This window comes from Pan paniscus, chromosome 12 (genome assembly GCF_029289425.2).
Source record: "Pan paniscus chromosome 12, NHGRI_mPanPan1-v2.0_pri, whole genome shotgun sequence".
Taxonomy (NCBI): Eukaryota; Metazoa; Chordata; class Mammalia; order Primates; family Hominidae; genus Pan; species Pan paniscus.
The window spans coordinates 101,831,395-101,848,993 of record NC_073261.2 but is presented as its reverse complement, the minus strand read 5'-3'; the positions used below and the strand labels follow the sequence as shown (position 1 = coordinate 101,848,993).

Below are 17,599 nucleotides of genomic sequence, written 5' to 3'. Positions count from 1 at the left end.
TGAAGGATCCCACAGTTTATTGCAGTACGTGATTTTCTGCAGTTTTCTGAATAAAAATGTTTAAATTGTTTATATAAACATTCTAAGAGAATTACTATTTTAACTGTCAAACTTTGTAATGTGAAGAACTTTTAAATTTGAATGGCTTTGTAATTACTGTGTAATTTTCACCCCTGCATTTTCTATCTAATCTTTACTCCCTGCATTCTCAATATAGATGTCTTGTTTCCAAGCATCCTCATTACTTTAAATGCTTTCTCTCCTACATGAATGTTTAAAGACATATGTATGTATGTGTGTGTGTGTGTGTGTGTGTATATATATATATATATATTTCTATCTCTAGGTCTAATTATATATATTTATTTATGGCCCTTGGGTACCCCCTTTTTTTTTTTTGAGACGGAGTCTCGCTTTGTGGCCCATGCTGGAGTGCAGTGGTGTGGTCTCGGTTCACTGCAAGCTCCGCCTCCCGGGTTCATGACATTCTTCTGCCTCAGCCTCCTGAGTAGCTGGGACTACAGGCGCCCGCTACCACGCCTGGCTAATTTTTTTGTATTTTTAGTAGAGACGGTGTTTCACCGTGTTAGCCAGGATGGTCTCGATCTCCTGACCTCGTGATCCGCCCACCTCGGCCTCCCAAAGTGCTGGGATTACAGGCGTGAGCCACCGCGCCCGGCCTATTTCTCTTTTTAAAAATATAAAATAAAGGTAGCACGGGTAAAGAATGAAGGTACTAGAAGAAATTTTCGCATATCTAATGAGAGGGTAATATTATAATGTATTTATTCAACAAAGATTTGTTGAATACCTACAGTGTGTTAGACACTGGATATCTACATCATGGAATTATTTTAAAAATTAAGTGACACAATTTCTTAGCAGAGTACTTTATACATAGTTAGTACTCATTAAGTCCAGTATGGGCATTTTTTTAAGCTTATTTCCTCCCTTTGCTGTCTAAAATTCCTCTGCCTGCTGGTCAGAGGTCTGCATTATCTGACTCTAACCCTCCTGTTTCCATTGGTCCATAAGAAAACTGCTTCAGAGAGGTCTCACTATATCTTGCACATGCATTCTAGCTTCCTTAACTTGCTTTGTACCATTCCCTACATTTCTTTGTGGCTTTTGACACTTACTGACCACTCATTCCCACTACCTTACACATTCCATGGCCCCTTTCACAGTGTTCTTTCTCTACCCCTCTGGTTACTCCTCAGCCTTTTTCTCAGATTTCTTTCCTTAATTGCCTCTTAAATGTTAGTATCCCCTGGGAGTCTAGCCTTGGCTCTTTCCCTTTTTTTATTCTGTGCACATTTACTGGGAAGGTTTATCTGTGTCTTTGTCTATATAACATATACACATATATGTGAATTACATATATGAAATCAGTTGCATTTCTCTGATTTGAAGCAATAGAAATCAACTCTGACTAAGCAAATATGAATTTATTGGAATGCTATTTGGATATCATAGAACCATGCTTGGAAATGGGATGAAATCAAAATATCTTAAGGAGGCTAGAAACCAAAAGCTTTGTTAATGGTCTCTTAGAAAGAACCATCTGGGCAGTGCCCTGCTGCTAGAATGAGTGTACTCCTGCTATGTTTAGCTTTTTGTAATTATTCTCAAGATTCACATTTGAGGAGGAAGTCTCCCAATGGCCTGATTAAGAATCCCATAAGGCTTTGTGTAGTGGGGAAGAAAATTTCCCAGAGGAAATCCGAGTATTCTTTACTAGGGGAAAAGATGATCGTAGTTAAAAACAAATAAACAGTCCGGGCGCGGTGCATCACGCCTATAATCCCAGCACTTTGGGAAGCCAAGGCGGGTGGATCACTTGAGGTCAGGAGTTCAAGAGCAGCCTGGCCAAGATGGCAAAATCCCATCTCTACTAAAAATATAAAAATTAGCCAGGCATGGTGGTGAGTGCCTGTAATCCCAGCTACTCAGGAGGCTGAGGCAGGAGAATCACGTGAACCTGTGAGGCAGAGGTTGCAGTGAGCTGAGATTGCACCATTGCACTCCAGCCTGCGCAACAGAGTGAGACTCTGTCTCAAAATAAATAAATTAATAAGTAAGTAAAAAATAAACAAGAGACCCAAATGATTACTATATGTACCTGTGAATCACAAAGGTCTATCCTTAGCCCAGATCTGTCTTCCAAGCTTCTCTTTCAATACATCCTGCTGCCTTTTAAAGATTTCCAATTTTCCTAGAGTGGCCTCACTTTGGAGGTTGGAGGTATTTTGGGGTTTCTCAGCAGACTTCTGTGGCATTGGGGTCACCTCAAGTTTTGGAACAGCAATGAAAAATGACCAGTGCTATGATAACATCCAGTTTACTCATGTGACCTGGGATAGTTCCTTTTGTACTATCCGTCCCAGATTTGTTGCCATAATCATAGACATGACTTGGGGAGGAGAGTTGCTTGTGCTCCCTTTTCAGAAGCATTCTGGAAAGAAATCAAAACTTGGATGTGGTGCTCACTTTGGCAGCACATATACTAAAATAGGAACAATACGGAGAAGGTTATCATGGCCTCTGCACAAAGATGACACATAAATTTGTGAAGTATTTCATATTTTTCAGCTGAACCCAACTTATACCACAGGCAAAACCAAGGGCATCAAAGAATATAAAAGCAAAAAGCTCCATTGAAAGGACAGCACCTTTGAACATTAAAGGAGCATCAGATGCGAAAGAACCAGTGTAAGAACTCTGGAAACGCAAAAAGCCAGAGTGTTTTCTTAACCTCCAAACAACTGCGCTAACCATTTCAGCCATGGTTTGTAACCAGGCTGAAATGACTCAAATGACAGACTAAGAATTCAGAATCTGGATGGCAACAAAGATCATTGAGATTCAGGAGAAAGTTGAAACCCAATCCAAGGAATCTTAGGAATCCAGTAAAATGATATTAGAGATTAAAGATAAAACAGGTATTTTAAGAAAGAACCAAACTGATCTGATAAAACTGAAAAACTCACTACAAGAAAAATTTCATAATTGGAAATATTAATGACAGAATCGACCAAGCTGAGGAAGGAATCTCAGAGCTCAAAGACCAGTTAACTGGTCAACTCAGAAATAAAGAAAAAAGAATAAAAAAGAATGAACAAAACCTCTGAGAAATACGTGATTATGTAAAGAGACTAAACCTACAGCTGGTATCCCTGACAAACAGGGAGAGTATATTAGTCAATTTTCACACTGCTATAAAGAATACCTGATTTTGGGCCAGGCATGGTGGCTCACACCTGTAATCCCAGCACTTTGGGAGGCCACGGCAGGCGGATCACTTGAGGTCAGGAGTTTGAGACCAGCCTGGCCAACATGGTGAAACCCCGTCTCAACTAAAAATACAAAAATCAGCCTGGCATGGTGGCACATGCCTGTAATCCCAGCTACTCAGGAGGCTGACACAGGAGAATCTCTTGAACCCGGGAGGCAGAGGTTCCAGTGAGCCAAGATCACGCCACTGCACTCCAGCCTGGGTGACAGAGCAAGACCCTGTCTCAAAAACAAAAAAACAAACAAAAAAAACAAACCTGAGACTGGGTAATTTATAAAGGAAAGAGGGATGTTTTTGTTTGGTTGGTTGGTTTTGGTTTTTGAGAGAGTCTTGCTCTGTCACCCAGGCTGGAATGCAGTGACACAATCTCGGATTACTGTAACCTCCACCTCTTGGGTTTAAGCAATTCTTGTGCCTCAGCCTCCCAAGTACCTGGGACTACAGGCATGTACCACCATGCCCGGCTAATTTTTGTATTTTTAGTAGAAATGGGGTTTCGCCATGTTGGCCAGTCTGGTCTCGAACTCCTGGCCTCACATGATCCACCCCGGTTGGCCTCCCAAAGTGCTGGGATTACAGGCATAAGTTACCATGCCTGGCTGGAAAGAGGTTTAATTGACTTACAGTTCCACATGGCTAGGGAAGCCTCAGGAAATTTACAATTACAGCAGAAGGCAAAGGAGAAGCAAGTATGTTCTTCACCAGGTGGCAGGAAAGAGAAAGAGTGAGAGAATGAGGATGTGCCACACTTTTTTTTTTCTTCAACTTTTAAGTTCCGGGGTACATGTGTAGGATGTGCAGGTTTGTTACATAGCTAAATGTGTGCCATGGTAGTTTGCTGCATAGATCAACCCATCACCTAGGTATTAAGCCCAGCATCCATTAGCTATTCTTCCTCATACTCCCCCTCCTGCCACCCCTGCCCCCAACAGGCCTCAGTGTGTGTTGTTCCCTCTGCCATGTGTCCATGTGTTCTCATTGTTCAGCTCCCACTTATAAGTGAGAACATGCAGCATTTGGTTTGATGTTCCTGCATTAATTTGCTGAGAATAACAGCTTCCAACTCCATCCGTGTCCCTGCAAAGGACCATGATCTCATCCCTTTTTATGGCTACATAGTATTCCATGGTGTATATGTACCACATTTTCTTTATCCAGTCTATCATTGATGGGCATTTAGGTTGATTCCAGGCCTTTGCTATTGTGAATAGTGCTGTGATGAACATACATGTGCATGTATCTTTATAACAGAATGATTTATGTCTCTTTGGATATATACTCAGTAATGGGATTGCTGGGTCATATGGTATTTCTGCCTCTAAATCTTTGAGGAATCACCACACTGCCTTCCACAATGGTTAAACTAATTTATACTCCCACCAACAGTGTAAAAGCATTCCTTTTTCTCTGCAACCTTGCCAGCATCTATTGTTTTTTGACTTTTTAATAATCACCATTCTGACTGGCATGAAATGGTATCTCATTGTGGTTTTGATTTGCATCTCTCTAATGATCAGTGATGTTGAGCTTTTGATATGTTTGTTGGCTGCATGAATGTTTTCTTTTGAGAAGTGTCTGTTCATGCCATTTGCCTGCTTTTTAATGGGGTTGTTTGGTTTTTTCTTGTAAATTTGTTTAAGTTCCTTGTAGACTGGATATTAGACCTTTGTCAGATGGATAGATTGCAAAAATTTTATCCCATTCTTTAGGTTGTTCACTCTGATGATAGTTTCTTTTGCTGTGCAGAAGCTCTTGAGTTTAATTAGATCCTATTTGTTAATTTTTGCTTTTGTTGCAGTTGCTTTTGGCATTTTCATCGTGAAATCTCTGCCCGTGCCTATGTACTGAATGGTATTGCCTAGATATTCTTCTAGGGTTTTTATAGTTTTGGGTGATGTCTTTTATTCCCGGAACTTTGTCCCATCACAGTCACTTTGGTAGTCTCATTTAAAGCCAGGGCCCTGTGAGAAGCCTTGGCTAATGTGAACCCTTCTGTGTGACACACGGTGGTCTTCTTCAAAGGATGACATCCTGGGCAGAGTTTGGAAAAGTTCTCAGATTGATTACTGAATGCATAGGCATTTGTTGTCTTCTCTGTATGCAGTACAACATAAAACCAGCTGTCAGGACTTGGAGGAATAGGAAGATTCCTTTCCAGGAGCACACTTTGAAGTTAATTAGATAAACAACATATGAGGGAAACTTGTAGAACAAGAACAAGTAATAACAGATTATATTAACCAGATACACTTTTAGAAAATAGAGATGCTTCTATATTCATAGGAATAGTCTCAAAAATTATTCCCTGAAATGTTACTAGTCTCTTGAGGGTGGAATTCTGGCAGGTCTTCCACTATCAACCTCATTTTTACATTTTAATCTTTATAAGTATATATTTATAATACAAAGCAAGTTAAATTGTATTTACACTGATGCAAAGAACATTTTTAAAGAAGTTTCAGGTCTATTTTTGAAAAATAAATCTGTTTTTAAATTATTTCTATTTTTATATAAACTTCAAGGTAAGTAAATGTACATTGATCACCTATTATGAGATTTATAGCTAATCTGAGGGGTTTTATAAACCCAATTTAGATATGAGTGTACTTTCCTGTGCTCATCTAAACCCAAAATATTTTTAAAAAGAGTTTATCTAGTGTTGAGATTTTAAAGATTATTAATCACGTCCCTATCTCCTTTGCATTATGGACTAAGTAAGTCACAGCAATCGGGTAGAATAAAAATAGCTTTATTCCTTTTTGTTCTTGCTAAAGAAAATATTAGCAATATTTTAAATGAGAACAATGGGTTGTGCTTCAATCTTGTTTTAAATCTTGGTTATATTCTTTGTGATGGAGTGATAATGGAGATGTATTACTAAATTTCATTTATTTTAATATTTGGTTTAAATAATCTTGTCCATTCATCTGTTGGCAGACACTTAGCTTGATCCTCATATCTTGGCTATTGTGAATAATGCTGCAGTGAACATGGGAGTGCAGACATCTCTTTGACATACTGATTTCATTTCCTTTGGATATATACCCAGTACTGGGATTACTGGATCATATGGTAGTTCTATTTTTAATTTTTTGAGGAACCTCCCTACTACTTCCCATAATAGATGTTCTCTTTTCTTCACATCCTCACCTACGCTTAACAGATATGAAGTGATATCTCATCATGGTTTTAATTTGCATCAACCTAAGTGTCCAAAAATGGATGAATGGATTAAGAAAATGCTGTGTATACACAGAGCGGAATACTATTCAGCCTTTAAAAAGGAAATCCTGTCATCTGCGACAACATGTATGAACCTAGAAGACATTATGTTAATTAAAAGCCAGACGCAGAAAGACAGATACCACATGATCTCACTTATATGTGGGATCTAAAAAAGTCAAACTCATAGGAGAGAATAGAATGGTGGTTACCAGGGGCTGCGTGAAGGGTTGGGGGGATTGGAGGGATGTTGGTCAAAAGATAAAAACCTTTCAATTAGATAGGAAGAATAAGTTCAAGAGATCTATTGTACATTATGGTGACTGTAGTTAATAACAATTATTTTATACCTGAAAATTGCAAAGAGAGAGTTTTTAAGTGTTTTCACCACAAAAAAAATGATAAGTATATGAGGTAGTGCTTATGTTCATTAGCTTGATTTGGCCATTCTACAATGTATACGTATTTGAAAACATATACCATAAATATATATTAGTTTTTCTCAATTAAAAAATAATCATCTTAGCTGAAAAATGCACCTCTCAAAAATAAGGTAGAGGCAAATGGAAAAGTATATCATTGGATGTGTTTACTAAATTACGATAGTCATTTTTAAATCCTACCCACAAACTATGCAGAGGTTTTTATTGACATTCCAGTTTCCTTGATTTTAAAAAAAATGATTCTTCCAAACATCAGAAGATGTTGCATTTTCACATTAAAAATATATATATATAGGGCTGGGCATGGAGGCCCATGCCTGTAATCCCAGCACTTTGGGAGGCCAAGGCAGGTGGATCACCTGAGGTCAGGAGTTTAAGACCAACCTGGCCAACATGGTAAATCCCCATCTCTACTAAAAATACAGAAATCAGCGGGGCATGGTGGCACATGCCTGTAATCCCAGCTACATGGGAGGCTGAAGCAGGAGTATCACTTGAATCCAGGAAGCAGAGGTTGCAGTGGGCCAAGATTGTGCCACTGCACTCTCTCAAAAAAAAAAAAAAAAAAAAAGGAAAAGAAAAAAAGGGCCAAAGCCCACTGAGAATCTAATTGGAAGATTTTTCAACAGAAAATGCTCTAAGATTTTAAACTGATGAGATAAGATAAATTATACAAGCTATTCAGGTCATTTTCAGTGTCACGACATTTTCAGTATCACGTCATTTTCAGGAACAAAATTGTAACAGTGGTAACACTTCCAAACATCCATTTTCACATGCTATCTCTATAGCATTAGTGTCTTTTTAAAAAGCAGTTTACTTTTTATTCATTGTTAAAATTTCATCTTAATCCTGAAGGAAAAAAAAATGTGTTTACTTTTTGGAGAGTATCTGCTAGACAGCAAACTTGGTACCCTGGCCTTTTTTTTTTTTTTTTTTGAGACGGAGTCTTGGAGTCTTGCTCTGTCGCCCAGGCTGGAGTGCAGTGGCGCGATCTCGGCTCACTGCAAGCTCCGCCTCCCGGGTTCACACCGTTCTCCTGCCTCAGCCTCCCAAGTAACTGGGACTACAGGCGTCCGCTACCACACTTGGCTAATTTTTTGTATTTTTAGTAGAGACGGGGTTTCACCATGTTGGCCAGGATGGTCTCCATCTCTTGACCTCGTGATCCACCCGCCTCAGCCTCCCAAAATGCTGGGATTACAGGCGTGAGACACTGCGCCCGGCCCCGTGGCCTTTTTTAAAAGGAAAAATGAGTAACCCGTCAGCATTGTTAGATAGGTCTTTTAATTTCGCCGTAGATAACCAGCAGACCCTGTATGATCCAAAGGATTTTTATGGTCATTTTACATTTTGTTACAAAATTCTGTAAATGTTCTATTTTTTCAGGATCTTGATTTTATTGCTTATATACATTCTGCAGCAAGTAAGCTGCAACATGTTGCAATAAATGAAAAGATTACAAATAAGTAAGGTGCCACAGTCAACCTCTGCATTATGGCTCTTCCTCGGGATACCAGGGTTTGTGTGATATGTGACTGTCTGCACCGAGTCAGGCACCATAGTGTTAATATGCTTAAGCTTCATGTCTTTATTATGTTTTAGATTACAATATACATAGAGGTTCTAACTTTTCCCGTGCTCCCTTGTGGATATTATATGCCCCGTAGGACGCATATGTCTCCTTTTGGAGACCCCTGGCTCCATCTCAGTGCATAGGAAGCCCCTGTGATTTGGCTCCTGTCCACGTCTACTGACTCGCCTTGTACCATATACTCCAGCAGCTGCAAACTGCCTGTTCGTTTTCTTTTTGTGCTATGCTCTCTCCACTTCCTGGAATGTTCTTCCTTCAATCCTCTTCCTCCCCAACTATGCCTTTTATATGTTAGGTAGGGGTCTGTACCTTTCTTTGACCCCCACCCTGATCCCAAATTAGGCATCCTTCTGTGTGCTTATGGACTATTTTGTGTATGTCTCTGATCTGCATTTTATCACTGATATTTTATTATGTTTATGTCTCTCTCTCCTGCAGTATCACAATTTCCTTGAGGACAGAGACCAGGTCTTGACATATATTTCTGATCTCTTTTTTAATAGAAAAATGTATAGTTTAATTTTTCTTTTATCTTTCAACCTCCAAACCATTTTTTTCTTTTGGTTTTGCAGGCTTTGGATGGATTTTTCTTTGTTGTGAACTGTGAAGGGAGAATTGTATTTGTGTCAGAGAATGTAACCAGCTACTTAGGTTATAATCAGGAGGAATTAATGAATACCAGCGTCTACAGCATACTGCACGTGGGGGATCATGCAGAATTTGTGAAGAATCTGCTACCAAAATCACTAGGTAAACAGAAATGTGTTTTTAAAAAGAATACTAGCTCTCTGTATCTTCTCCTTATATAATATATATAATCTATAATATGTGATTATTATATTTATAATACACAGTATTATATATGTTATAATATGTGTTTAAAATATTTTTTCAACGTAGTTTCAGTCTCAGATATAAATATGAAGGGGAGTTTCATCAAATAGCTGATGGAGAGTATTCCTTTCAGCTTCTTCCTTTATACTGTGTGAATTGTTTTCAATTTTGATTATGTTCAAGAAAGAGACAAATGTGTATCCTTTCCATTACCCTGCTCACAGAAAAAAGAATAGAAATGAGAAAGAGAGGGAATGAGAAGGAGGGAAGAAGGAAAGAATATATGTCATATATCTACTAAAATTAATGTTTTTAGACTTAAGTCTTTAACTGAGGAATTCCAAGTATGGTTGGATGGGCTATTCGCTGCTGAGGAGCCTAGCTGAGAGGATGGATGGAGTCTAATTTCTAGTGTCTGTTCTATTCACTGAACCCTGTGCCTTGGGGCAGGGCTGGGACCTTAGGAGTTAGGGGACTTTTTCTAATTCTTGTAAAGGCATGGATGGACTAACAGCAAGCCTTTGTTTACTTCTTGAATTTTCAGGCTCCTCTAAAGTTTTTCAGTGCTCAAGTTCTAGTTACTCCTGGTGATTGCATTGCTACCTTTACATCTGAGTGGGGGTGTTTTTCAGTAGTCAGTGTATATTTTGTAGATAAATAAGAAAGTTTTCATATTACCTTTCAGATTCCATTCCATTTTAGATTTTTTGTTACTTTTTTTCCCCATAGTTTATTTGTTCAGTGAGCTCTGAAATAAAAGCGATTTAAAATGCAGATAAATTTACCACACATCAGTTTTTCAGACAGATACTGTGTGATAAAGTATCTGAGTTGGAGAGTTAAGACTCTACCATACCGTTTAGTATGGGAACTGAGGCATGTGGTCAGGGAAGTCAAACAATGTAAGATTCCCCTGATGTCACTATAGGTAATACTTAATTAAGATTTCTTTCCTTGGCCATGGACTGTAGATTCTTTTGCTCTACTGTTCACAAATTTTGAGGACTACTGGTGTATGGATTGAACTGAGCTATTGCATTTTATTTTGTATCAAAAAAACTAATTTAATTTTAGTCTCATGTTGGGTAACAAGATATTTGTTGGGTTTAGCAGCCTTCCTGGTTGGAAAGAGGCCTACAGTCACAGAAAACAAGGATGAGCTGTTTTCTGACTCCTGAAGAAGGTGCTTATTGTTTGTGGAAGGGCCACATTACCTGTTCTGCCTGGTTCTCAGGATGCTGTAGATCTATGACTATTTGGGTTCCCCCAAATCACTGCCAGTAGATAAATTTGGAGGGAGTGTCATCTACTAGCTTATGTGCTTGCTAGTGGTGCTGCTCCCGGCTGCTTACAAGACAGTGATCCTCAGCTGGCCTGACAATTCATTGTAGCCTCTCTGAGCAGCCTTTCACAATAGGGAGGAATGTGAAGTTTTTGCTACAGAGATATCTTTCTCTCATTCCCCCAATAATGGAAGAACAGAAACATTGAAAAAATACTACTACTTTCTTATACAATAGTGTAGAGAAGCAAAGATAGGGCAAGCTCAGTAATAATAGAATAGATCATCTAATCTTACAGTGTTGGTTGATCATCCATTAGAAACCAATGAGATGGTCCCACCAAAAGAATAAAGGCCAACTACACTAACTTAGAAAAGCCAATAGCTTCTTTCAAGGTATTTCCAAAAAGCATTTAGGAGAAAATAAATTATAGTACCTATATTTAAACCTTTATTATTAGAATAATCAAAGTATTAGAAAATTAAGGAAAGAGACCAAGTAGAATCATTTTATGTGTAATTCATTATCAACCACTGGGGAAAAAAATCAAATCAAGATTCAGAAACTATCAAGAAAGAAATTTGAAGAAAAATTTAGATCATTATTTATATATATATTCACCTTATATACATGTATCACATATACATGATTCAAAGCACTGCCTTCTTATTTTTTGATTTGTTCTTTCCAAGGAGAAATTTTGAAGAAAAAAGTTAAAGTCAAACTTTTAAAATTGCTTTTGAATTTACAGATTTAGAAGATTTCAGTGTCTAAAATCTGTACTTTTTAAGCATAACATTTTATTTATAAGAAACAAAATCTGAATGCTGGGAAGCTGGTATGGTGAGAAATTTTGTCCAAAAGAACAAGTATACATGGATATACTTATACTTGCACAGATGGTTATAAAAAGATTATATTGTGAAAGGCTAAGATTACAAAGAATGAGATGTTAGTGAACATAGACTTATTTGTGAAATTCTAATAAATTGGAACTTGAAGTTTGAAAAAAAAATTTAAAAAGCAAGTCTTTTTATAAATTCATACCATTTATATCTCAAATGATGGAGACACGATAGTGCTTAAGAGCATAGCCTTTCTGGTATAAAATAGAAATGGCTGTGCATTCTGACTCTGCTACTTAATTAGCAGCGTGACCTTGAACAAGACACTTGACCCCTCTAGGCCTCATCGTTGGTAGGAAGGTTAAAGGGTAAGTGTTGCTTAGCATATTCCTGGCTGGTATTAAATTCTTTTTGTTTTAGCTGTTATTCCTGTGACTGGCTTTATCTAAATGTTTTGGAGCTTTTAATTTCTGAATGATAGATCTACAATTATTATTAACAACTACTAGCTGGTTTTGATTATGCTTTTAGCTTAGAAATCAATGTGAAGGAAGGACAATCTTGTCCTTTCATAGTGTGCTCTTAGAAGCACATAGAAATTATTCTGTAGAAATTGAGGCAAATTTTTTTATAGATCACATTCAGTAGGATAGTTCCGTTTTTCTTATTTATTTTTTGAGACAGAGTTTCACTCTTGTCACCCAGGCTGGAGTGCGATGGCATGATCTCAGCTCACTGCAACCTCTGCCTCTTGGGTTCAAGCAATTTTCCTGCCTCAGCCTCCTGAGTAGCTGGGATTACATGTGCCCACCACCACGCCCAGCTAATCTTTGTATTTTTAGTAGAGACAGGGGTTTCACCATGTTGGCCAGGCTGGTCTCGATCTCCTGATCTCAGGTGATCTGCCTGCCTCAGCCTCTCAAAGTGCTGGGATTACAGGGTCAGCCACCACGCCTGACCCAGTTCTGTGAAAAATGTCATTGGTAGTTTGATAGGAATAGCATTGAATCTGTAAATTGCTTTGGGCAGTATGGCCATTTTAATGATATTTATTCCTCCTATTCATGAGCATGGGATGTTTTTCCATGTGTTTGTGTCATCTCTGATTTCTTTGAGTAGTGTTAACAAATCCTTTTTTTTTTGAGATGGAGTCTCACTCTGTCACCCAGGCTGGAGTGCAGTGGTGCAGTCTTGGCTCACTGCAAGCTCCGCCTCCCAGGCTCCCAAGTAGCTGGGACAACTACTTGGCAGGTGCCCGCCACCACACCTGGCTAATTTTCTGTAATTTTAGTAGAGACAGGGTTTCACTGTGTTAGCCAGGATGGTCTCGATCTCTGACCTCATGATCTGCCTGCCTCAGCCTCCCAAAGTGCTGGGATTACAGGCGTGAGCCGCCACGCCTGGCACAAATCCATTTTTTTATCATAGGGTCTATTTACTTTAGTTGGAGAGTTTTCCTAATAATTAGACAACTTAATCCATTTATTCAGTACATGAGAAGAGAGCTCTAAAAATGAATGGATATGCTAATTTTTACATTCATTTTTCTTTTTTTCCTCCCTTTCCTTCCACTCTTTAGCCTATATATGCTCCAAAAGTGGAGGGGAGGACCTTGGACAGAAATCCTATATAACTAAACCAGACATGCATATAAAAATGTTATTCATAGCTCTTCATTTTCCACATTGTTCCCCCAACAGAATAGAAACTTCATTTCCTTTAGAAAATAGTCATATATGTTTGTTGTAACTGGGGACTTGAAATGATTCTTTCTATTAAAATCACTACTGATATTTGAATCAAGTATCAAGGTATCTTATGTATTTTATTTTGAAATTTTAAAGTATAAATGACTTTAGAGATAAGGTAGTAGATTCTTTTATTTTAAAAAATGAGACAATGAGCATCAAAGATTAACCCAAACCTTAGAACTTGCTAATAGCAGAACCCAGGACTTCTTACTCCAGTATAGGTTTGTTTCCATGATTTCCTCTAACACTTAATAAAGGATGAGATGGAAAAAAGGAAGGAGGGTCATTGGAGAGTTTAAGGTAGGAAAACGTTTGGGAACAGTAAAAAAGCAGCCTTGGGCAGGCGTGGTGGCTCACACCTGTAATCCCAGCATTTTGGGAGGCCGAGATGGGTGGATCATGAGGTCAGGAGTACGAGACCAGCCTGGCCAACATGGTGAAACCCTGTCTGTACTAAAAATAAAAAATTAGCCCAGCGTGGTGGCGCACGCCTATAATCCCAGCTACTCAGGAGACTGAGGCAGGAGAATCACTTTAATCCAGGAGGCGCAGGTTGTGGTGAGCCGAGATCACACCATTGCACTCCAGCCTGGGTGACAAAGTGAGACTCCGTCTCAAAAAAAAAAAAAAAAAAAAAAGGCAGTGTTAAAAACCCTCTGATCATCTCATGACCACGTGATTTAAACATGACACTGTGACTGGGAAATTATGAGCTACCACACGTGGTTTTTACTTGAAATAGATACCTTTTCAACAACTGAATTCATTTTTCCTATACTGGATCAGGTAACGTTTATTTTTTAGCAGTCTTTTTTCACATAATAATATTGATTATCCACTATATCCAAGGTATTGTAGCATATGAACTGTGCTAGTTAAGTAAAATAAAGCAAAAGGAAAAAATGGTTATGAGAAATTGAGATTGCGCTATATTCTTAATACTTTTTTTGAGTCACAGACTCTGAGAAAATTGAAATCTTCTTCCCCAGAAAGGTGCACATCCACACAAAAGCCAACCTTAAGAATCCGTGATTGCCAAGTTAAAACCCCACTTACCAATGTACCTGTGGTTTTGAATCATTTTTTCATTGTCAAAGTATAACTGGAAACCAACTGAAAAACTCATTAACTGCTGTAAAATTCTGAGCAAAATGGCTAGTAAGTTTTAATTTTTAATTTTTGCCTTTGATTATAGTATTTGAGGGGAAGATCATATGTATTTTCTTGGAAATGTTACAGTTTTCTAATTGGTAGACATTTAGATTTGCTAGGGAGATAAGTATTCTATTGCCTCAGGATAATGTTAGATCTGAAGAGGTCAGTCTGTCTTTTAATCTGAGTATCTAATTAAGCAGATGGCTTAAAGTACATCTTTTGTATCTTCAGAGTTTGTGCTTTTTCACCATATTCGCAAGCACATAATCAATTTTTCTTCCTCAGTAAATGGAGTTCCTTGGCCTCAAGAGGCAACACGACGAAATAGCCATACCTTTAACTGCAGGATGCTAATTCACCCTCCAGATGAGCCAGGGACCGAGAACCAAGAAGCTTGCCAGCGTTATGAAGTAATGCAGTGTTTCACTGTGTCACAGCCAAAATCAATTCAAGAGGATGGAGAAGGTAAAGACAAACGGTCTTTTTAAAGTGTTTATTTCTTCTGTGACTTTAAGGAAAAGAGAGGAAATTAATTATAAACTGCCTTTTTCAGATAGTATTTTTGGTTACTATAATATGTATCATAGTGGCTATTCCATTTGCTATATATTCTTAATACTTAAAAAACAATAATTACTAACATCTAGAATCATTCCTTTAATATGCCCCCCAGATTCTCAGTTTTAAGCTGGCATTCCCACTAAAATGTCAAATAATTCAAACCAACTTGCTGTCTAGAAATAAGAGATGTAACTAACTGCTGCCAGTTGGAAATGTACCAGATGCAGCAGACTGTTGAACAGCTCTGATTTTTAGAAAGTTTCAAGTTTAGAGTGTAGGGAACATTGGAGAATAGAGTTGGCATTTTTCAGGCTATACAAGGTAATTTATAAGGAGAAAACTTAAGAACAGATGGAAACATGCTGAAGCTCTAATATGAACATGGTGTCAACATGGAATTAGTTAAATATGTGACAGTGGATGAGTTTTCCATGTAAACTTAGACTGGGCTAAGTTTAGAAAATCACAAATTGGGAACTGGAGTAAGGACAAGGGAAGGTAGTAGACAAGAAGTCAGTCAGATGCAAAAAAGCCATGTATGTAGCAGGTCTCACCAGGAAACGGAGGTAACAATCAACTGGAGACTTTTTACAAAATACACATGCCAAGTCTTATTTGATTAAAGTTCATTTTTAGCTGTGTGATATTGTGTTTAACATCCTCAAAACAAAATTTGGGAATGGGACTTTGAAAAAATTGTATATCCTAAAAACATGAAGTCATCTGTCAAGAGCAAAACAGTGCTTCGGAGTTAAAGGTTGTTTTTCTCATATAACTATCTACACTGTGGTTATAAGAATAATCTTTGTAGCCATTAAGTACTGGTGAATATAAGAAATTGACTACAAAACTGTATTTTAAAAAACACTGTGCCACTTATATCTAACCAAAACTACTACTTGTAGTTGTTATCATCCAGTACATGAGATGCATCTCTCTCCTCTGGTATGTATATATAAGAGCATTCAATAGGAAGGAATGGTTTATGCCAACTAACTCTCTACCTGGAGCTGTCAGTTTTTGGTTGCCAGCAATTTTATTTCTAATACACTATTAGATAAGAATGATTTCAATATTATGCAATATTATGTCAGGTGCTGTAACATGTTTTTGTTTTTGTTTTTGTTTTTTTGAGACGGAGTCTCGCTCTGTGGCCCAGGCTGGAGTGCAGTGGCGTGATCTCGGCTCACTGCAAGCTCCACCTCCCGGGTTCACGCCATTCTCCTGCCTCAGCCTCTCGAGTAGCGGGGACTGCAGGCGCCCGCCACCATGCCCGGCTAATTTTTTTGTGTTTTTTAGTAGAGACGGGTTTTCACCGTGTTAGCCAGGATGGTCTCGATCTTGTGATCCACCCACCTCGGCCTCCCAAAGTGCTGGGATTACAGGCGTGAGCCACCACGTCTGGCCAACATGTATTGTTTTTATGAAAACCATTAATGGCGAGTGATAGATATAAACCATTTTCTACTCTCTATCCTTCAATTTCCCCGTCTTGTTTTGGGCAGATTTCCAGTCATGTCTGATTTGTATTGCACGGCGATTACCTCGGCCTCCAGCTATTACGGGTGTAGAATCCTTTATGACCAAGCAAGATACTACAGGTACTAATTGTAAAGTTCAGAATGTTCCATAGGTGTTAATAATGTGACTCTGCCCTTAAAACTAATTATATCCAGAATGTCTTTCTGTTCTATGAGATTTAGGCTTTGCTCCCTAGTTTTATACAGAAAACATTTTAAATGGTGCTCTTGAGATTATACAATTTAGATACTATGATCATTATCATGGTCAGGGTGCTGGAGGAACACTTTTTATAACTTTATATACCTATATTTGTTTGATTATAAATTATTTTTCAAATCATGGAATAAAATGTTTAAAGAAATTGAGAAGATATAGATATGTAAATATGTAGATATACATACATTTATTTAAATAGATATGAATATGGTAGTTTTACTATTATGCTTAAATGTATCTGGCTATTTTTTTTTTAATTCTTTTTCTTTAAATTTATTTAGCACATACCGATTGAGTCCCTAGAAGTGCCTGTCATTAGGTGATTCCTCAAGATGTATATGGTTGAACAAAAATGATTCAGTGACAAATTGTGTTATTTTTGATGATGGAAAAGTTATGAGATGGTATAAGGGAGGATATATGAAATTAGTTGGTCAGCAAAGGCCTGTCTGAGGAGCTGATACTGAGCCCCAAAGGATGAAGTGGTGCCCACTATTTAAAGTACGGGTCTTGGAAGGGGGGCAGCAAGAAAGGGTCTTGATGCAGAACGAGTACTCCTAATTGAGGAACCAGAGCTGCAGAAGTCTAAAGATAAGCAAGACAGAGAGGTAAGTTAGAAGTACTAGAAGGAGGGCAGGAGAGCCTCAAACTGAGTAACAGACTACCTATAAATAAGGCATTCTTCTTAAAGGCCTACTTCAGATTTTATTTTCAGCAAGAACAAGTTGTTACTGTTGTTTATAGTTGATGAATTATTTTTCTTATATTATTTGATTTTATCTTTACACTAACATGTTGTATGTTCATGCTTTTACAACAACCAGAGTTACATATATATCACTTACCTCTCTAATTTTAAAATAGAGATAAATATTA

General features: G+C 37.9%; 1 protein-coding gene and 1 non-coding gene across 6 annotated transcripts in view; both read left to right on the top strand.

The window, feature by feature from the left end:
- Window positions 1–17,599, top strand: part of NCOA1 (nuclear receptor coactivator 1) — a 276,241-nt gene that overhangs the window by 182,275 nt on the left and 76,367 nt on the right. For all 5 annotated transcript variants that reach the window (XM_034952725.3, XM_055108162.2, XM_034952724.3 and 2 more), the window contains exons 6-8: window positions 9,127–9,304; window positions 14,708–14,887; window positions 16,489–16,584. In XM_034952725.3, coding sequence (XP_034808616.1) covers window positions 9,127–9,304; window positions 14,708–14,887; window positions 16,489–16,584 — 454 coding nt within the window. The remainder of the gene's footprint in view (window positions 1–9,126; window positions 9,305–14,707; window positions 14,888–16,488; window positions 16,585–17,599) is intronic.
- LOC112439047 (U6 spliceosomal RNA) lies at window positions 2,483–2,589 on the top strand. The gene has a single exon (XR_003027344.1). It is a non-coding gene; the product is annotated as a U6 spliceosomal RNA (small nuclear RNA).